A 23,130-nucleotide genomic window follows, 5' to 3' on the forward strand; every position below is an offset into this window, starting at 1 on the left:
AGACAACCATGCTGTTTAAGACTACCATCTGTCTTCAAGGGAATTCAGCTCAGGCTTCTCTCTTTTCAGTGTAATGACTTAGAGCAGAATTACCAGGTGTTTCTTACATTTAACATCTGTATAGTCTGCTCTCAAAAGGAAAAAGGCCCCAGCATTTGCAAATTCTTTGTTTTAAAAAATGGCTGCCAGTTTTGATCAAAGCTGCACAAACAGGCCAGCACAGCGCTCTGTACAGATCAGAGCATTTCACTTGTAACACTTCATTTTTCTTAGTCCTTCAACCATTTTTAGAAAGTCAAAGCCTGACTTGGAAAGGATTTTTAAAAGCCTTTTTTTAAAAATATTATTCTAAGTGTATCATTGTTTACTCCAGATTTCCATTATCAAATAATTTCTCTCCCCAAGTCCTTGTCCTCATTTTTAGAAATTACCTTCTATTAAGCACGCTTTTATTCTAAGGTATATAAGAACTGAAAAAACAGTTAAGATTATGGCAAAATATTTTATAATTATTTCATGTCATTATTTTAAATTACATTAATAATTTCATTATTTCAAGACGCTTCCTTACTAACTGCCATCTTCATTTTGAATACATTGCACGTACAATTCTGGCCAATCAATAACGCAATTCTTCCCATTTAAAAGACCACAAAAAACTGTACTAGTTTTTACTGGGAAAAAGCAATATACATGAACTGCATAGTTATTGGATTGTTGTTTAGGAAGCGCAGCGTAGATAACTTGTTGTATGCCACAAGTTTTAACCAAGTTTCTACCATTATAAACTCAACAAGAAAACATTTTACATTAAAATATTTCAGCCAAGTCATCCTCCAGCTCCTATGTGGATTACTTTTCACAGTAAAGGTGTATATCTCATGCTGCCTCTAACATCATTATACAGTTGCTAACTGCACTGCAAATTCAAAGTTAATTTTGTTGATGCTTTGCAAATAAAGGTAACAGTGTTTGTACTGCTGACTGTAATAAATTTATGAAGTGTAAAAACCTTTTAGTAGATAGTAACAATACTTTTTTTTTTTTTAAAAAAAAAAAGCAGCTTATAACTCATGTCATTCCTTCTGGAAGGAAAAATAGGGGGAGGGGTCAATTCTATGCAAAGCTACTTCAGCATTTTCTGTGTTGTCAAGAAATGGTTACACAGATTACTTGCAAGCTGTGCCTGTGATGGAAATGACTGCAAGGATTTACCTTGGAGCCTGAGATTATGTAACTTTTTATAGCTAGGTCTTAGAAGAAAAAAAAAACAAACCTAATGAATAGTCTCTTTCCTTCAAGTGACAAGTTGTCTGTGCCCTGCTTAGCCTTTTAGTCTTTATTAATATTTCTTAAACAAACATTTTTATTTTAAATAGCAGCCATTCACTACATCAAATGTGTTAATTATGTCCTATTTTTGTTTTATCTTTCTTCCTGCCTCCTATCCCCATTTTCTTTAGGCAAAAAAGACAGTCTACGAAATAACTTCTGTATTTGTCATAGTAGCAAAAACAGTTATCAGGAGTATGGAACAATACAGAAGGAATATAATACTGTAGAAATTCTCAGAGATCTCTGACACTGTACAGATAGGATAAAGAACATGCCCTTATTCTGGGATGTGATGTCAGGTGCCTGATCAGTGAATAAATGTACAGAATTGCACAGTGCAGAAGGTGTGCTATATAGAACCATCTCTAATGATAAATCCATCTTTAAAACAAAAGCTGCAGGGGCTCTCAAAGGCTGGCCTAAGACACAGGAAAAGGATTTACACAATCTAGCTATAAGATGGGCTTCGGATTCTTACCCAACTGTATGAGCTCCAGAACAACATTACAAGGTGCGTGCTGCTAGACATCTTGTGGATAGCATATTAAAAAAAAAAAAAAAAAAAGTTCTTGATGCCTAGTATGAAGCATAGTCATTAAAACAAAGGTGCTAAATTGCATAAAACAAATGTCAGCCCTCATAATTAACTCTCCATCTGTAATTCCTCTGCTGGGAAAAGAACTCTTCAGCCAGATCCCATCACAGCTTTAGGTCCACTGCTGGTTATGCATTGCAGGCTACCTTCTACCTCACAAAGTCAGGGATAACATCAATATAAAATGTAATTTTTGAGGTTTTGTCCCACAACCCTGGGAAGACAGAGCCAGAGGCACATATGTGAAAAATGTTCTCCCTTTTCCAAGGGGTAATTTCTAGTCACTTGTAGAAGCCCTTCAGTATCACTTCTGGAACAGGGCTACAGGCACTGCTGACACGACCATACAATTACAGCTGCAACACTAGTGATTTAAACATGCCCAGCCCAGATGACTCAGACCAGCCTATATTCATACTATCAAGTACTCGGCCTCCAAAGCAGGGTGGCCCCATGCAAAGTGCCAGTCAGGGATGCTCATGGTCCCTGCCAGTTCCTTGACTACAGCAGCTTTCCCAGCCCAAACAGTAACAGGAGTGACTAACAATTAAGCAGTATAGATGACCAAGATATAGTGCTCAAGAATATTTTTTTGGCATTAAACGGGGACATTTTATTTACTTGTACAGATACAGCCTCAGTTTGCTGTGAGGTAAAAAGCATCAACTCCAGGTTAATAAAATGAGGAGCAACAGATAACCATCTAGTTGCTTTTGCTCTCTTTCAACTCAACATGCCAATGACATTCAGTTGTAAATAGCTACTTGCACTCATCATAAATTGACTAGAAAAATATTACATGCCATATACTGTAAAAAGCAATAAATTTATGCAAATGACATACAGTAGGATGTGAGACAATAAAAGCATTGTGCTCTACCAAGCAGAGTCTAACACACAAAAATGAAGGACAACACAAAGAGCTGGAAGCAAGTTTCTACAACCCTCTGAAATCATTGTGTTTTCAGACTAAATGTATCTTTAAGGCACTGACAATTTTTTTGAGTTTCTGCTGAATTTAAGTTAAAAATATGAATAAGTACTTAAGCCCAGGCTTTAAATTATCTCATTCCCCATATAAAGGAATCGAGAAGGTTGCTAATTTTCTGAATGTGAGCTGAAAATTCAGTGTCAATTTCTTGATTTAGAGTTAAGACACATCAAAAATAATTAAAAGCTATAACAATGTTAGATGTCAAAAATTTAAAAAGAACAAGTAACAGACTCAGATTGCTGACTAGAACATTTCCTAATCGTTACAGAAGTGAGATGACACTTGGCTTTAAAATGCAAACTAGCTTCACCAAACCCTTTCACTTAATTGGAATTTAAAAGTGCTGGAATATGAGAAAAATTCACTGTTTATAAATCCATATCAACTCTCTCTAGATCTTTTACATGATTCCACCTTTTCTTCATATTTCAAAGTAGCTATGAGAAACGCTCTTGGTTCTAATCAAAACCACAAAAATAAAGAAAAAAATAAAAGCAAGTAGGCTTCAGATTTCGTTTAGCTAGTGAAAGTCAGTGAATTCAGACAACTCATACATTTCAAAGCATAACTTGTATTTTAGTAAGAAAGATGTGAAGCATACAGCAATAAAAACCAAATGTATTAGCCATTCATGAACTAGTCTGGCCAATACTTCCAGTCACTAGGAAACAGGACGCAACTACGAGAACCAAAATAAGATAGGTTGGAAAATGGCCTTAGAACACTGTCACTTGTTAGAATAGCATGATGACCATGCGTGATGCAGGGTAACCTGAGTTACCTGCCATCACCATCAGCAATAACATTGCCTATGTACAAGAAGGTCCTGGAGATGGTGTGTGGGAGGGAGCACAGAAGTCCAAAGCCCAGGTGAGGAAAGCCCAAGCCTGTGGGTCACAATGCCAACAGCTAAAGGAGCACTTTCTGTTCTGCAGATGGCATTTGTAGATGCACCTCTCCTGTCACAAAGGGGTATGTGCTTTCAGGGCACTATGTAAGAAAGCTCTTTTGATCATACTTCCAAGTGGCCAGGTTACATTTATTGGTCACTTGGGGAAATAATTATTGTGGTCTTTACTGTGAAGGTCACAGACAGCCCCAATAGGGCTTGCTTCAAAAGACCGCGTATCACTGCTCAGAGATTTTTGGCTTTTAAATTCCATCAGGAAACTCCATTCTTCCACAATGAGGAAAACAAAAAGTATCACTCATGAGGCTTTCAACAATGTTGTTCTAGACAAAAGAAGTTTATCAATTCCTAAATCCATTAGCAGTTACTCGAGTCCATCTTCTACTATCCTCAGAGAACACATTCAGCAAAACCTAACACAAGCTAAGACATGTCTCCTTCTGTTCTGTTCTTCAAAGCAATTGGTTCTTTCCTGGATGTTGCTTTGCTGAACCCCAATTTAAACATACCTTGAAAGATCTTTTACTAAAATCAACAGATCTTGGCAAAACTTGCAAAACATTTATGGTCTCAGGAAACTGAAGCTACAAAAACAAAAGGCATAAAAGCAGTCTTGCACCAGTAATTTGAGCTCCTCTTCTTTTTAGTCATATTCCAAAACAAAACAAAATCCTAGAGAGGTGAACAGTTCTTTTTCAAAACCACATATGAAGTACAAATATAACCTCCCCGAATATATGCCTTTAAATTGAATAAATAATCCCCTGCAATTTTCTATCCCTGCTTCTCAGATGCTAACTAGCGAAGGCTTTCCTTACACACTGATATCAAGCCACTCACTTCTATCTATGAAATAATAATACAATTTTTAAAAAAAATTATGAAAATGAGGTAGGCCAAACAAATTAATTCTGGGCTGGATCCTCACAGTTCCTTAGATTTATTTTTCAGATGTGGTGTTTTATATGTAGGTCTGCCACATGGGATGAGGCACATACTCTTTAGAGACTGAGTCTTTATAAGAAAATCTGTCAACAATACTGTAAAGGCACCCAGTGTCGATGATACAATCCATGTACATACTCTTAAAGATGTAAGTGTGTGCAGGAGAGGGATGTCTGAAAATTCAGAATGGAAGACACTTGAAATGACAGTATAGCAGAAGTTGAGACCTACCTTTCAAGTTTGAATCCAAGTCAATCCTTACACGCACAACAAAAATCTAGGAAAACATTCATTGCCATTCAGCATCTTGAGAATATAACCTGTCCAGCAAGGATTGATTCAAATGGTCCATTCCAAAACTTATTAATCAACTATTTCATGTGACAGTGATGTATTATGGTAAAGCACACTTCAAAATACATTTGCCAGTCTGATACTGAACATCATCATCTCCCCTGCTTCAGCTGAGAATGTCCCGATATTTTAACACTGAAAGTATAAAGAGTGAAAACCTATCCATAACAGCATGTACATCTGGGGGTAAGAAACCCCAAACTGACACTCAGAAATCTGATTTTGATGTGTTGAGGCTACTGTAAATGTTTCTAGACTGAATTAATTTTATTCATCTTCATTCTTTCTTGTGCAATTTAGGCACACTGCCCAGAGTCTCTTTAGCAGAAAAGCCACAACTGAACAGAGATGTTAATTTTGTTTTTCACATAGAAGCTCTCAAAGGCAGACTTTTTGTTGATCAAAACCAAAACAGAAGTAGGAGTCAAGATGCAGGTGCTCAGATCCAGCCAAAAGGATGATTCATTCAGCTTGTGTTCAAGGCCACAGAACATCTGAGGCATATCATCTTAGCAGAAAAATATAAAAGTTAGCCACTAGTAAACATAAAGAAATAAAGCAAGCACAAATCTATAAGAAAAAGGAAGGGCTGCTTTTTGCTATAATGTAGAGAAACAAAACACCTTATGAACAGTGATACAGGACATATGAATATTATTTACATTTTTTAGCCTTTAGCTACTTAGGCATGCAAGAGCAATCTCATGGCTGCAACATGTCAGAAACATGGCATATTTTCAGAAATAAACAAAATGGCTGTGTTGAACTTGATCACAGCTGCTGCAATAAATGTATCTTGCCATTCAGTGCTAGCACAGTCCCACCCAAGAAAATCTTTCATAAGCCAGCTGCCTGTTAAAGCCAAATAAAACCCCAAACCCTTAAAATAAACCCCCCCAAACCTGGCCCAGTCTCCTAGTAGAAGTCCATCAGCATCCTTCCATCTAGTGACTACAGAACTCACAGACCAATATGACTTTGGAGACTCAGACTAATTTGTCAGTAATTTCAGTTCCCAGAAGATCAGTTTAACTGAAGTTATTCACACAACATTGCTACAATGGAGAAAAAACACTCCAAGTTAAAAACTAATTTTGGATCAATCTGCTACTTTGGAAGCACCATGAATATGACCTGACATGTCCAGCCATGATGTGGAAATACTTGCAGATGAATAAGGGAACCCATTTGCAAAGCAGAAAGGATAACGAATGATCCTCAGATTAGATTAACAGAGTAAAAAAACAACACTAGTTTATGAGCACGAAGGAAAGACTGTGGTGTGATTACACAGAGGATTTTAAACTGTGAATGGTCATCTGCAGGTAAGAAAGAACAACCAACATTGGCACAGCTTATCTATAGAACAGATTTTTTTTTTTTTTAAATACATCTCATTCATGAGAAGTTAATTTAGAAAAAAAATAATCATCCTTCCAAAAACTGCTGTCAAGTTACTTCAGAAAGTTTATAGGTCACCTGTACCAAGTTTTTGGTTTTGCTTGCAAGACATGCAAAAATCACAAGGTTTATAGAAGTAATGCAGGTTGCAAATGTACAGGTTCACTGCAACATGCACAACTGGCAACCCAAAGAACTTGTTATTCTCTTTAAGTTGATGAATGCACTTGCAGATCATTTCAGTATTATTTAGCAAATTATACTGCCTGCCTATTTTAAAGAATGTGCTCTGTATCTAGTAAGCAACAGGGAAACAGAATGCATGTGTATGAGCATTAACAGACTAAACAGCCAGAAAACAACCTATTATTTCATTGTTTGTTAAACAGTTTATTGATTTCCCTCAATGTGTCACCAATACCGATCTTAATCCTTTCTCTTGTACTCCTGTTTGGACTTCATATTTGAAATGTATCTGCATTAATTTATAGTTGTGTGTGATGTATATGACTCATTTCTATCAATTAACTCAATGCCTCTTTTTTTTTTCCTCAGCAAAATACAATGGTGTTAATGTTATGCATGGTAAACTGAAAATCAACTCCATGCTTTTTTTGTCTTTCAAGAAAGCCTGCTTTGAAGTTTGTAATTATTTACGATAATTCTGAGAGAAGCTTTCTGCAAAGAAATCCTGGTATAGCCAGAAAGAATGACCTTATTCGATCACGAACTGAACACAGCAGCTGTGTTGCTGGCAGAAGATACATAGCATGCACTCATGGTGGTTTCCCTCCCTTCATCATAATCCATTATATACTGATCCAATTATTGCACAAAAAGCCTTTTTCTTATAGCACGCTCTCCTTTTCACTTCTGTTGCACTCTGGGTTGGAGAAGAAAAAATAAAAATCTTGTGGATGGAATACTTATTGCTTTTCAAATATTTCATGCGAAAATTCCATTTACACCCACAGCCACCGCCGCCTCCTCCTCTTCCTCCCTTTTACACCAAGACAAGGGTGGGGGGATGGGGACAGAAAGAGAGAACAAATAGAAGGATTTTTTCAAGAGATTTAAATTGGAGCTTTATTATAATTTTTATAATTAAGCACATATACCAGAGAAGAAAATTTGAGTTTGTCTTAAGAATTCATAAGACAAAAACTTGAATCTCTCAGGGAACATATGGAGGCATGGAAGCGTCACAAACTCTCTTAGAAAGGAAAGGTCTCAGTTAAAGTTCTTCAGAGGTGTGACTATGCTTGCATTTTTATTTTTTTTTTAAATGGCAAGATAAAAACAAGTACTGAAACTTAGTTTGATGAAGAGTTGGAAAGTATGTTGCAATGTTAATGTTTTGCTTCCAAACAGTACTGTTGTGTAACTTTTCTAAACTTTTTCAATTAACATGTTAAACAAGCAAAGAAACCCCTCCAAAAGCAAAACAAAAATCCTAGTGTCATATTGGAAGATCTTTCATATTAAAACAAACATACCTGTTTCTTCTATTTGCTTTTCGCTTACACTCTGACAAGGGGGTAGGAAAATCATCTGCCCCTCTGCCCTTTTCCCCCTTTCTTAGCTGGAAGGAACATAAAACTCAAGTATTCTGGGAAGTCAAGTGTGACAAAAAGCAATTATGGTACTTTTAAAACAAGTAAGAAATGAAAAATCTGTTTACAGGGGTCATGTGCATTCGTTTACATGAGCCATCAGCAACCCCTGAAGGCATTTCTGCCTTGAGAACACAGAATAAAACCCAATCTTACCAATTATTACCTGTATAAGCAAAGATAGAAATAATTAGGTAATGTGTTTGAATGGAATTTTCTTCCTAGCACACATTTGCAATGGACAGACAGGCAAATAGAACCTGTGTCACTTCTTATATAAAGTTAAGAAATAAACAACCTTTAATTTAATGCACTGTCTTGCTTTTGAACAGTCTTGTAAACCCTTCAATGGTTCAAACGCACTGTGGAAGTGCACCAAAAAAAGAATCAGTTATTCTTTCACTTACACTAGGGTAAGCCAGTGCTGAAGAATGGGAGTGTGAGGGGTGAGAAGGTCAAGAGATTAAGAGCAGTTACTGACATTGAAATAAGACTTGTTTTCATACCCTTACTGCTATCTCACTGTAAAACCATCCTGATTTGTTAAGATAATGCTGTTCCACACCACAGTGGAACTTCTCTTCAAAAAGACAATGTAATCTTTCAGGGAAAAAGATGCAAGAGTATACCATCAACTCAGCTGTTTACAACAACCTCTGTGCACTCTTATATTTCCTAGTCTTACCTCAAAAGACAGCCATCTTTTCGTTTGGTCATAGCATTTTTGGTCAAGTGCTTATATGAATGCATCTTAGAAGGTTGCATGAGGGTCACAGTCCTACTGAAAATGGTAATATTCAGAGACACACACTGAAGGAATATTCATATCTGCATAAACCTAATACACTATGCCAAACAAAAATAAAATCCTTGTCAAGCCAAACCCAGAAGTGTGGAATTCCTTGACCAATATAATTATCATTTATTTCATTCTTTGAAAGTCTGAGGTAAAAATTCTGAAGTCTAAATTATGATGTCCCTTATAAAAATTATCATCTCCATTCAAATGATGCACTGAGGTACAAAAACTAAGCTTGAGCTCTACAAGAGTGTTTCAAGAAAACCCAGTTGGAGATCTGCATCTCACTGAAATCAGTGCAAGTTGGGCATATCAACACTTCTCTAGATTTCACTGTCTCTGCCATTCAAAGCCTATTAGTCATGGGATGTATTTCTCTTATCAAAGGGAACAGATTGCTACACATCAGCTATCTAAGGCAGCTGCTGTGTGCAAATACCTGCTCGTACATCCTGTGGGTCAGCCTGCCCACCGTGGTTACTGTGCACGCACAATAACCGGATGGGTAGGATGGCTGGAGGGAAGCTGACGACTGAAGCTGAAACAACCAGCTAGAAGAATACTTAATGCTTGCATGTGTTCCTGTAGCCTTAAAAATACTCTTGTGCAGAATATCCTTAAGATTTTGTTTAACTGTGCTTGCATTAGATCAAGGTGATTTTTTATTTTTTTGTCAATAGGATTTAAATGGGCATTTAGATACATTTTGCAACTGTTCTAAGCATTTAGATTTGTTTGTTGAAGCTAAAACACACTTTAGGGAAGATTCATTAAGAGCTGTTTTAGATTTGACAAAGGAAACTCAAAAAACTGAAACAGACTGTTCTACACCAGACAAAAATTTAACTGAATTTAAATTTAGATGTTTGTTTCTGGGATAACTATAAAGGTCTCAAAACACCTACATATTAACTAACATATTCAACCAGCAGAATCATTCTGCCTATAAAAATAAAAATTATAACTCTAAATACCATTACAATATCATTATCACACAGTAATTTTACTGCAAAATGGAAATAGGTCATGAGTGTCTATTAAAGGATAATCCCATAGTTACACAATGGCCAAAGAGCGATGGATTTCCAATGTTGTCTTTGGAAAACAATCCGGAACTACACAGAGCTTCCTGAAGACATCTGTGGAGGAAGGGAATGGGGGAGAAGGAAGCACTAGTCACCTTTACACAAAATGTCCCCCTTTACTAAAGAAGGTTTTGCATAGTATCGCATTCACTTCCCAGAAAAAAACTTAATACAAGAATGCAGGGAGACATGGTGAAACTACTTCACTGTATGCAAGTGGTAAAGCCCAGGTGCAGAGACTCAGCATTCTCCCATGGCGAGACTAAAGTAATTCTGCAGCAACACAGGACACAGAAAAAAAAATATCTTTGGTCTCAAAAGTGGCAGGAAAAGGAACATCACCAGAAATATTACAGTTTCTTGTGGCTTTTTTTGGGGGGTAGGGTTTTTTGGGTTTTTTTGTTTGTTTGTTTGTTTTTTTGGTTTTTTTTTTAAGTATATCTTCACACTGATGGTTTAGACAACCATCCCGTTGTTTATAACCATTGAAAATGCATGTAACAGACTGCAAAGTTAAGATCAGAAAGAAGCTATGCACGACCGTTTTTCCCTTAAATGCCTATAATCTTCCAGAATTTCCTTTTGCCCATCAAATGTTCTGTCCCTGTCCTGCATTCCTCTTCGTGATCTGTTCTTTCTCTGGTCCCACACAATTTTTTCATACACAGTTTCTTTCTCTCTGTGATGTAGCCATAAGGCCTGCTTCATCTCTCTGTACTCAGAAGGATTTAGCACACCTGTTTCCTTTCCTTCTTCCTTTAGTGGCTGGTAGCTCTGGTTGATTTAGCCAGTGACTCTTCCCTTATGGTATTTCTTGATTCCTCTGTTCTGTTTATGCACTAAAAAAATCCACTTAAAAAAAGAAAAAAAAAAATCTTTAAAAAGAGAAGGTAAACTCCCCTTTGGAAAGAATTGTGCATCTGTGAAAGGAGATGAAAACCTCAGCTCAGTATCAACACAAAATGTCCAACTGCCCAGTGAGAAAACAAAAGCAATAGGCCCAGGGAACTCAAACTGGCCACCTAAAAAACAAAGGTCACATTGTAAAGTTCGGCATTCAGATTATTTGTAATAATTTGTAATACCTGCATAGCTGAACTATTTGAAAAAGTCTTACATTTTGTAAAGAATGTATGTAACTTCTAAAGGAAGACTAAGAATTCAGACCTCCGCTGCTAGACTTCTAAACTAAGCTTATAAATTTCGGAGTCAACAATAAAAACACTATAGCTGTCATATTTCACCACAGTTAGGAGAGAATTAAAGAAAGAACTCTGCCTCATATCTAGTTCCTCAAATGTTTTAAATGAAAGAATAATTTTGAATAACAGTCAAAGACTATCCACTTGCACCTGAAATCATCTTCTCTGCTAAGAAGCCTATTGCCCAGACATCAACAGTGATGGGTTCTTTCACTAGTCAAAAATCAGCTCTGTTAATTTAGCAAACTTTCCTCTTTTCAGAAATATGAAGAGGCTTCCATTATTTATGTAATGCCAATCAAGAAAGCTTGTATATATCATGAAGCAAGAATATTTTTTTAATTAATCTTTAAATTAAATATGCAAACAATAACATTTCTTTTAAAAAAAATAATTTTTGACTCTGTTTGCTCCAGCTTTTTGAAGGGAAAAACACTTTCAGTTTCAGTGTTATAATAAAAAAAGTAAAGGCATATCATCTGTCACATGGGCATTGCAGATTTTACTAAATTGGTTCAGTTCCTCTTCAGTTTGTTGCATTGCAAGGTGTGCTTCCCCGAAACTAAAGTGAAAAGATGCCTTCCCTACCATTTCTTTTTAAACTAAAAAAAAGGCAATAGAAGAAATATTAACATGAATATGTTAGGAAAAACAAGGAAGGTGGTCAACATGTATTCCTTGTACTGGGGCAACTTGTATTCTACTTGTATTTGGCAAATACAAGTAGAATACAAGTGGCAGAGAAAGCACAATTTTTATAAACAGAACAATTAATCCAAACTTTTCATTCCAACATTTGAAATTACTCACACATGTGTGACTTAAGCCTGTCACAAGTACCTGTGAAGTATATGATCAAAATATATAGGTAATAAAATGCATTGTCTGGAGTCATCTCTGGAATGCAAGGGACCAGAACCTAAAGTGAACGATGTTAACATCTGGAAGAAACTGTAAGTAGTATTCAGAGAAAAAGAGATCTGTATCTTTAAAGGTGTATTTTTACCTGAACACTATGATTTGCAGCCCTCCCACTATTGTTTTATTGTCACAGAATCCTTAACTACTGACTGTTTGGACTTCATTTTTATACATCCATCCAGGGGACGGAAAAGACAGTTTACTAAAAGATGGTATTCTACAAAATTGAACTTGAAGGCAGATACTTTAATCTACTTTTCATCCTCAACCAATACACGAATCACGTATGATAACAGTTGGCAGGACATCTTCATGGAACAAGTAATCCAAGGTCAGCTCATGAAAGAGAGCTTTTACTGGATGACAGTGTTACCAAACCTCTTTGGCTGCTGATAGCATCATTGCTGTAAGGAATTTTAGAAACTTCAAGCTCAGCACTGAAATAATGGCTCAAAACATGGAATTAGTACAATAAACTTCATTCATACAGTGTAAGGGGGCAGACAAATGCACAAAAGCATGGTGAGATTGCAGTATTCCAGCAGCCCTCTTCTCAAGGGCATTTGAAGTATGCTTTACTCATTCCAAATCATCAAGACAGGTAGAAAGCCCAAGAAATTCACTCACAACTCCAGGCCTTTCAAAGCATCGGTCCACCTCTAAACTTTTCATAACTCATGAAACACATCTGGTCCAAGGCTCAGTAACCCAACAGTTCAATGAAACAGCACTGGGTGTCCTTTCAGCCTCCATCAGGAACCCGTAAGGAAACTATGGCCTATTACTTAATTTTCTATGGCCAAGGAGCTAATGTTTTCCCCCTCAGTATTTTTATTGGATAAAACTATTGTTTGATAACACAAGGCTCTCCACAGTGTCTGAACACCTACTCAGCCCCAGTAAGGAAGCTACACTGTTTATGTTTCATTTTACATTCTTTTTCAACTGCACTCAGTATTTAATAACAACAAGAACAAAAATTTACACTTGTAGCCAATATTTATATTTTCCATTTGGCAGTTCTGATAATTTTACATACTGAGTAGAACTAAAACTGACTTGGCAAACTGTATGTATCAACATTTCATCTGCTAAACCATTTCAGATGCCAACTGTACTGTCAACAGTTCTAAGAAGCATGCTTCGAAGTATATTAGGAGAGAAACTCCCAAAAAACACAAAATCAAAATAAGCAAGTAAGACAATATGAGGGGGAGGAACCCCAACTGTTCAACATTTAAAGATTTGTTATTTGTAATCCATAAAATGGAAATTTATCAACTGTTGAGCACTTTAGAGAGATAACTTTATTTTTTAAACACTAAATATGCTTCCCAAGTACTCAAAACCTCTTTCACACTACTGCACCAAGACAGAAATGGAACACCATCAAGAATCTCACCTATAGTTCTGGTAATTGCCAAGTCTGATAGTTTTAAAATACTGACTCCCAAAAGTAAAAAAAATCCTGTGCTCTTTACTACCAGAAATACAAATTTCACAACTCAGTCTTAAGTGATACTTTCTGCAAAGAACAACACAATTATACAGGTTGAAATTTCAGGAACAATTGTACTGACAAATAAAAAATGAAATTATACAATTCTGAAGACAAAACAGCAGTAATGGCTTATTTTAATCCTAACATATGCGATTGTATGTATACAGAGTTAAATCTTTGGATAGCTGTGCATTATATTTGTTTGTAGTAGATTTAATAATTGCTTGTTCATTAGCAAAAATTTGTAATCATATCCTATTTTAATAATGAATCCTTCAATGTTCTTTCTTAATCAATCAAACCTTGGATCTTCAAGATAGGATGAGTCTCTATTAGTAATAAAGAAAAATGCTGAGAACAATATAGTATAATTTATTGCTGTTATTTAAAGATGTGGTTACTTCACTGATGATCCTCTCAGCAGTCACCACAACACTCTTCCTTTCACATCAGACTTTCTCCCTCTAGAATCTGATCCTTCCCCCCAGAAATTTTCATTGCTAAGCTAGAGTCCTCAGATCATCACAATTAATGATCACTACCTAAATTAATATATCTAATGAAAGCGTGCATTTGTTGACAAACAAGGGTATTGAGTCCTACTGAACCTACTTCAAGACAAAAGGACCAAGTACTGTAGTAATAGAAACAAAATAAGAAAAAAGAAAAGAAAATTTCATGTATCCTACATCTCAATCTCTTCCATAGGGGTGTTTATAAAGGAAAAAACTGACACGAAGAACAGCATCGCTTACCATTTCCTGAGATGCATACTTTGGATCTTCGGGATCAACTGACCAGTAACAGTAATCAAAGCTGAAGGCCACAGTCTTTTCTCTGGAGTCCCAAGTGCCATCAAGCCTACTGTCAACCTAACAACAGCAGGAAAAAAAAAAAAAAAAAAAGACAGAACGATTGATTAACTTGGAATCTGAACAAAAAGTAAGCATTTTAAAACTTAGAAGTTTATCTATGATCTGTATTGTGGAAAGGAATGGCGAAGAGTTTATCCTCCTTATGCATTTTTCTTTGATGCTTAGAGTGAGTCAGAGACATCCACAACAGACCTGCTGAAGCATTTTTGCTGAAGGGTTCATTAACTACAGCTAAGGTTCTCCAGGCTCTATAGAATAAACACAGCTCAGTTAATCTTAACATCTACACATTGGCAGGGAAGCTCTATAACACTTGATGTTCCTCTGTCATTCTGTTTCACTGATAATCGCATCACAGAAATGAGGCCTCAAGTGAGAAAACAAAACCATTTTACTCACTGCGTAGTTGAAAACGCAGATCTCTGCCCACATTTCCCCTTTGCTTTGCTAGGGTGGCAACCTAATGCTTGTCACTGGGACTGCACACTACAAACCTAACCTTTACAGGTTAGTAACAATGACAGTGAATCCTTTCTAGTATAACAGACAGAAATAGTGACTGATGTCAAGGGAATTGTAGAAATCTTTCTGGATGACCTTGCCCAAGTGATTTGTAATAAAACAGGTAAGCTTATGAACAAGGAACATACTATTCTACTCACAAAACGAGTAATAAGTCAAAACATTGCATAAATTTAACACCATTCACATGTAATTGTGACCTAATTGACAACTGCATTGTGACCCTGACGTTTGCAATAACACAAGCAGAAAAAAAAATCACTATAATTTAGCACCTAAACAAACCACTTTACTAATGGCCCCAAAAACCAGGGGTGACAGTGCTGTCTGCCAGAGTACTGGATAAAGGGCACTGTAAGCGCTGCTCTGCCACCAGCAGTGAGGGTTACAGGGAAAATTCATTTACAGGCCCATCTGACAGGTGTGTAGTTCTGGGCCTTTTTTTTTTTAAAACCGAAAAAGAGCAAAGCAAAAGAGGACGGGAACAACTAAATTATCTTTGAAGTGAAGGGGTTTCACGTATTTTAAATCCCACGTGATTCTAACACTGTCACACTGAAGCACAACCAAGGTTTCCTTTAGTCAGGACTAACATCTTAATGAGCTTATTGATCACCTTCAATAATGACATTTTTTAGCATATGGCAATTCAGAGATTTTTATGCTATTATCTTTTATTTTCTTAGATTATTTGCTGCAATAGGCAGAAAAGATAGCTTAGAGTGCTGTCTTCTTATTGTGGCATGTAAAAATAAAATTTAAAAAAAAATATCCCTCCACCTCAGCAAAACCAGCCCCTGATCACAGAGGTGATTATCCTTCTGGTAAGAAGGAGTTTGTTTTGAACTACAAAGCACACCTATGCCAGATACAGCGATGTAAACATTACTGTATAAATACTGATTTATACACTAACTCGGATTCATCAAACGCTGTTTAAATTTAGTTTATGTATAAAGCAAACTCACTTCCTTTACAAAACTCACCAATTACAAAACCTCAAAAAAAGAAAACATCCAGAAACCAGCCTTTGCATCTCCAAATAACCCTTCTCCGCCTGCTACAAGCAGTCTGCTCCACTGAAAAAAAAAAAAAAAAAAAAAAAAAAAAGAGCCCTCTAGGCCTAACAAGGCTCAGCTGGACCCAATGAGGCACCTACTGATGGAGGCTCTGCAGTGAGGGCAGGGAGCCTGAGGCCCAAACCCTCACAGCCCCATCACAGGGACCAAAGCCTGCCCAAGAACTTTGCACCCTGAGGATTTGCATTTCTGAGAGCTTTGTCACATGCCTAAGAAATTGGGGTAAATTGCCTCAGAAGGTAGTGAGTCCCAGACTCTGCAAATACAGCCTTCGGAAAGGAAATAACAGAAAATAAGCTGCATTTTAAATCCCTGAGACCTCTCATACAGCTTTTTTCCCCTCTTCTTTTATTAAAAGCAATCACCTGTAGTCAATACAAAAATAATTATAATTGGAAAAGGTAAATAATTCAAATCCTTTCATTTAATTTTTGCTAAGGTTTCTCTTCCAAACCTAATGCATTATTTCTCCTGAACCAGCAGTATAGAATCACTGGGTTGCTTTCAGATATAAAGAAAAAGGAGACAAGAAACAGAAAATACATCCAACTTCTAGGCTCCCCACAGTAATCTCATGGTTCATTTATTTGCCTTTCAAGCAGAAACATGTTTGACAACGCAAAATTGCTTTGCTCCTATTCTATTAATTTAGTGAACGACCATGACAGCTTTAAGTAGTTCGAAAGTATAAACCAGAGGGCTGGTTCCCATGCACGCTGGTTCCAGAGCTCTCAGAGGACGACAGCTACATTCAGTTTATTCTCAATGCTCTTGGTCTTTTACCAAGGCCCAAAGTGTAGCTGAACACATTTTGCTCCATTTCATGCAAGTCAATGGCACTCTGAGTGCAAATACAAAAGGAGAGGAGATACAAGGAAAGAAGTTATCCAGATGTTAGTAACAGTAGGAGAAGCACAGAATCCTAAACAATTTACTACAGATTTGAATGGTGGCATGCAGCCAGTTTGAAGAAGCTTTGACAAATACAAAATACAGAAAGCACAACTACATCCCCTGTCAAAAAAAAAACCCAAACAACTAAAACCCACAAACCAATCCCAAATGAAAACAATCGTTCCCCATACTTTTGCTGCAATTATTCTAGAGTTGCGTCAGTTTAAGCTTCACCCTTAATATTTCTATCAGAATGATCCAACAGCCAAGCAAACATAGAAAAGTATCAGCATATCAGGATCTTTACATGAGAAAGAGAAGACAACAAAAAGCATACCTTTATATTTCTGACTTTTGCTACTTTGTCATCAACTTCTACAATCACTCTTCCTCCTTCTGCACTCTCTCTGGAAACAGAGCACAAAAAATCCATTTAAAATATGAAGACACAGAAAGGTGCATAGCAAATTCGTAAACCCCAGAAAATTGTGTTTACGTTAACGAACTGCAAATCAGAGCTATAAAACAGGTACTTTTGCTTATATGAGACTCTGTGACATGAAGTAGCATTATGCAGATCCCCAGCCAGGTATCTCAATAGTGAGAGGTGAAAAAATGCAGGATTGTGGTGATTAAACAGTTTCAAAGTGCTTGCCCTAAATACTTTGTTAGGATTTCATTTCTAATTAAGAGTTGTTTAAAATCACATTTACGAGAAAGTAGAGTGCAGCACTGGTAGACTAGTTATGCTTTGTGGAGTATGGATTCATGTTAGAGACTTGTGAGTCACAAGTGTCGTCAGGTCGTGCTGTCTGATTTTTACCACATCATCCCAAGCGTTTGTAATAGTCCTCAAAAAAGTACTCTTTAGGAAGACAAAACTGTCCTGAAATGTAAATGGATAGGATTGCTCCCCAAGTGCAAAGGACCGTGCACTTATACATACTGTCTAAAATTCCAAATAAACACACCTATGACTGGCTACTACAGCCAACTTCCACTTCCATAATTAGTCATTTTAGAAAAGAATGAAAAACGGATGTGGCCAAAGCAAAAAAAAAAAAAACCCCAACCATTTCTGTGCCAACAGCATGATAGCTACTAGGATGTTCTTATTTTTAGGCATGTTGATTCACATCCCTCTCAATAGTTACTGTGGCTTTTTTTATATATAGCAAGACAGAAATGAGGAAGAAGAGGTCAGTGGCCTACTTCTCTGATAGAGAAAAGTAAACAAACACTTTGGTACTGAGATGCTAAGAACAGGAGAAAGATTTTTTTTTTAATCCTTTATATTTCTTCGAAATTTTGCTTTGCGCTCCGATACAGACAAATCTTATAAGTTGTAACTTTACCAGGAAACTTTATTTTGATGAAGCCTAATGCCTTTGTAAATCTGGAAGAAATTAGTTTAGAAATAAAATCAATTTTTTCCTGAGTGCAGTTTTGTCACACTTTGTTTAAAATTAAGCTGAAGGCACAGGCATTGTCATTTGAGATTAGCTGTATATATATAACTTGATAATCGGCTGGATCAGTATCATCAGGCCAGTTAAAAACGAGGTAAGAAAAAACAAGAATTCCGCCACTATTTATGGCCCGAGATCTGTCTTTTAACAGATTTCCTTACATGTGTACAGAGGTATTTACACCCCCACAGATTAGAGCCTTCTTTCACTGACAGCTCTAACTTCCAGGCAGCACACAGCACAATGTGTCCAGCCTCTGGGGTCTCCTCAATGGTTCTGAGTTTTTTCCCCCACACTTTCTCTACCAAAACAACATTCAGAACGATGCCTTAGGACCATTAAGCGTTCCACAGAGACAATCTCTGTAGCACATGAGCTTTACAAGCATAAAGAAGTTTTACAAACTAGTTTTACAGGCATAAAGAAGTTTTAAAAACAGCACAGGCTGTCCTTGTTTTGCAAAGAGAAATAATACTTTATCTTAAAGTCTCTGTGCTTCACATTAATAATTTTGAGCATCTGTCTTGAGACAGACTGAGTTTAGTTCTTCCTGTAATACATGTATGTGGCACTTCTCATAGAAAACACAAGCACAGCTCCCAGAGGTTTTATTAAGCTGTGAGCGTTCAGCAGTTCAACACATCAGCAGCCAGACTCCTGAGTTAGACCCCAGGAGAAAAAGAAACACTCACAGGAGAGAGAATTTGCATTAGGTATAGCTGGGTACCAAATGTTGCGTTATGTACAGCTGAGTACTGAACAGAGGCCTCATAAGGCTCCCTAAAGAACAAATGAAGAAGGCCAAGTGCCTAAGGATACAAGCCACATCTAAGGTAGAAATTTGCATTCAATCTGTACAGGTGCAACTTCGTAGATGTTTTGAAAAGCACCTATTTTCCAACACAAGTTTGGGGACTTGTGTATCCACAACCAAACCTCTAGGTGAGCTAATGGACAAAGCTGGCAGTTACCCTGTACAGCAGACCAGATCTCAGAGGAAATGGGACACTTTGACAGAGAACCGCACAAGAATTAAGAACAGCAGAAGACCAACAAAATCAGAGGGATCCTTTAGGAGTGAGCTTGCTTCATGCTTACATGTACTCTTTCCTCCACTGCCCCAGTATGATCTTGGCCCTATCCTGCTTCCTAATTCCACAAGCATTCCCTACTTTTCAGTCCTACTGTTAACCCTCCAGTCTTATCACCTTAGTTGCACTACACTGAGTTCCCATCCTCCTTGCCCTATGGACACACATCATCCCTTACAGGTACCTCCTACCTGTGACATCTTGTCCATGGAACCACATTCCATTTTAGTGTCCTCATCTGCTCTCATCTCCTTTCTACTACTGCACTGTAGCTGGCTTTAGGCTGATCTCTCTGCTCCAAAGGTACATGATCCTACTCCTCAGCTCTTCCAGTCTCTATCCCAAGTTTACTTGTACACTCCACAATTGAATCAGTATTTCTTCCTGGACACCAGCTGGGGTTTACTGGGTCTGGCTGAGCTGGAGTTGGTTTTCCCCTATATCAGCCCTCACGGTGCTGTGGTTTATGCTGGGAGCAGGCAGGGTGTTGATAGCACTCTGGTGTTGTGGCTCCTGCTGAGCAGTGCTTACACAGCACCAAGGCTTTCTGACATTTCCCCCCTGCCCCCAGTGGGACGGGGTGGGCAAGGTCTTGGGAGGGGACACAGCCAGGACAGCTGGCCCGAACTGACCAAAGGGATATTCCAGACCATGTGACACCTGCTCAGTATAAAGCTGGGAGAAAGGAGGAAGGGGGTGGGGTCACCCTGGGTCCTCCGAGGAAACCACTAAGTGTATCGGAGCCCTGCTCCTGAGAAGGCCCAACATCGCCTGTCATGGGAAGTAGAGAATAAACCTGTTTGCTTTTGCTTCTGCACGCAGACCTTTGCTGCGTTTTGCTTATATTAAAACTGCTTTTGTTTTACCCACAAGGGTTGGTCTATCTTATTTTCTTTCCCCTCTTTGCCCTGTTGAGAAAACAAGGGGAAAAGGGGGGGGAAGTGATAGAGTGACTGCGTCCATACGTGGCATTTAGCCAAAGTCAAACCATCACATGGAGTCAGCAAACAAATTATTGAGAATAAGTAGAACAAAGACCTTGCTCTCAGTTCCCATACCCAGGCTTCAGTTGTGACTTGGACAACACTGAGCTCAATTTTTTAAGGCAGTGCTCAACTGATGAGTTTTTTGACTTATGGGAATGGTGCAAGCACAATTAGGTCAACTCTGGAGAACACAAGCTTAGATGCACTCAGAGAAAACAGATCTTAAAACCTTTGTCTGCTACATTCTTACAAGTCTTTGCTGTGCATGTTAGTTTTAGTTGTTTATAACTTGGTCAGAAATGGGTAGATTCAGATGGGGAATTAAAAAAAAATGCACACCAGATCTCTAATTTCAAATAAATTGTGAAAGTCAAATAAAAGGTCACCCTAAGTTGCTTTTAAATATTTTGAAACCTAATTTTCCCTTAACCTCATCTTCTGTAGGAGCTAAACTGTACTGGACAAAGCTTAAAAAGAATTAAAAATATCTAGCCCAAGGAAGGCATTCCTGAAAGGAAGATCTCTGCCCAAATGGCTGAAATCTGGCAATGCTTTCAATAGTTTTAAATGCCAGGGTATTCTAATTGCAGATGTAAGGCAACCTCAACAACAAGCAGTGCTTTGCAAACCCCAACTATGATAATTACGTAAGACTCACTGCCTTAAGTCCATATGCCTTATACACATCCCTATGAATGAATGCATGACTTTATGCTGAGGGTTCTCATGACCTGATTTATCCCAGGCCACAATCATTACAGAAGACTCAAGATAAAGAAGAAATTCCAAGCATAAAACCTAAGGTACAAAAATGTTTCATACATAAAAATTTCTATACTCACATTGACGTTAACATAAATATAAAACCAGTAAAATATAAACAACACAAAATAAAATTACCACGCCACCTTTAACCACAGGGTAACAATGGTTCCTCACTATGCAGACATAAAGCTCTATGCAGCAGTCAAGTAGCTTTGTTCAAGTCTCACACTACAAGAAAACCACCAGCAAAGAGGGACAGAACTAAAGTCTCCTCTTGCTCTAGGTACAGCTTCACAGCACCCAGACTTTTATCTTAACTGCAGGCTGTTGCTGCAAGAGGCAATTTCTCTTTGCTGCTCCAGCCTCCACTATGTGTTCCCACCTCTTTCCTTGCATCTGATCTAGCAATCACCCACCCATGCAATGACTCAGATCAGCTGTGATCAGAAAAGAAACACACCAAAATAAACAATCAAGATGTCACCGGGCCAGCGAGCCCTTCCCGAGCCCTGAGCACAGTGGTCACACGGTTGCTGAGCCAAAGCGAGAGGCAGGGCAGGAACATGTGGTGGTGAGAATGGAGACCCCCTTCCTTCTGCAGCAGCTGACAGCCAGAGAGCATCGAGCATAAACAAAAGCGGACCTGCAGCCATCCCCGGCTCTACAAGCTGTACACTCAACCTCCCTGTAAACATGTGTTTATATCACGCTTCACTTGGGTACGAACCAGAGAACTCTGGGAAAGAAAGCACAGTTTAATATCGAAAGCCCAGGAGGCAAAGCAGACTCACAGCTGTTCGAGATGTCCTGACCTTAACTTCAGATTGCAAACACTACAAAAGCTCTCTCAGCAAAACATGTGTTTGTCAGTACAGCCTTACACATATGCGCACCGCAGTTTGCCTTTGACTGATAAAACAATCCTTCATCCTTAGGAATGGGTGCTCTGCTCCACAGGTATGAAAGCTGTATTCCTTGTACCAATAACTTCAACTCCAAAGTACACTTCTCTAGTAACACATTTGACTTCTGCTGCTCAGAAGTCGCAGTGATCCTAACATTTAGTTTCCCTGTTCTCCCTTCTTCCCTACTTCTTGAAAAATTCATGCTATGTTTTGGAAATGCATCTCTTCTGCTAAGTTACTTTGCATGAAAACAAGTTATCTGGACAAAGATAGAGCTGTAGGAAGACCATTTAATGGTGCATGTCCCAGGAAAGACCCAGATCTTCTCAGACACAGAAAGTTTTAGAGAAATGCAGACCCAGCAACAGAGCAGTGACACAAATACAGGGCTGTAGCAGGGAGCTACAAGAGAGACCTGACAGAAGCAAAGCAGCTGTGGCAGTGCAAAGCCAGGGGCAGCCCAAAGGAAATCTCCTCATACCATTTGCTGTTCCTATGAAAAATTATTTCTGCAGCCAACATGTAAAGCTAATGCAACTCCAGAGGGGCAGCAGACACTCTGCAAGACGTAGAATGAGCCAGCAGAAACGAATCATGGGAGGATCATACTCCTGAGAGGGACATTTCCACAGCTTGCTGGATCTTGCAAAGAGTTCAGCTACAGAGTACAGAAGTGCAAGGAGGTATACAGAGCTGGAGGAAGCAGTAAGTGCAAGGAAAGGTGTTTATTTTAGACTTTGTGAAATTTGCCCTGCTTCTCCACCCTCTCAAATAAAGGTCAGGCTCTTGGAGAACAAAAGAGCTGGCTTCTAAAAAGTTGCCTGTTTATTTTAAAAACATGTACATGCAATAAAGCAAAAAAAAAAAAAAAAAAAAAAAAAAAAAATGG

The 23,130-nt window shown here is 38.0% G+C and overlaps 1 protein-coding gene across 1 annotated transcript in view; it reads right to left on the bottom strand.

Annotated features, from left to right (window-relative positions):
* The window catches only part of STARD9 (StAR related lipid transfer domain containing 9), a 105,528-nt gene that overhangs the window by 80,481 nt on the left and 1,917 nt on the right, over positions 1 to 23,130 (bottom strand). The window contains exons 2-3 of the mRNA XM_026849325.1: positions 17,363 to 17,432; positions 14,411 to 14,527 (exon numbers count right to left, since the gene is read on the bottom strand). Coding sequence (XP_026705126.1) covers positions 14,411 to 14,527; positions 17,363 to 17,432 — 187 coding nt within the window. The remainder of the gene's footprint in view (positions 1 to 14,410; positions 14,528 to 17,362; positions 17,433 to 23,130) is intronic.

Source organism: Athene cunicularia (assembly GCF_003259725.1).
Source record: "Athene cunicularia isolate RWA chromosome 5 unlocalized genomic scaffold, athCun1 chr5_part1, whole genome shotgun sequence".
NCBI lineage: Eukaryota > Metazoa > Chordata > Aves > Strigiformes > Strigidae > Athene > Athene cunicularia.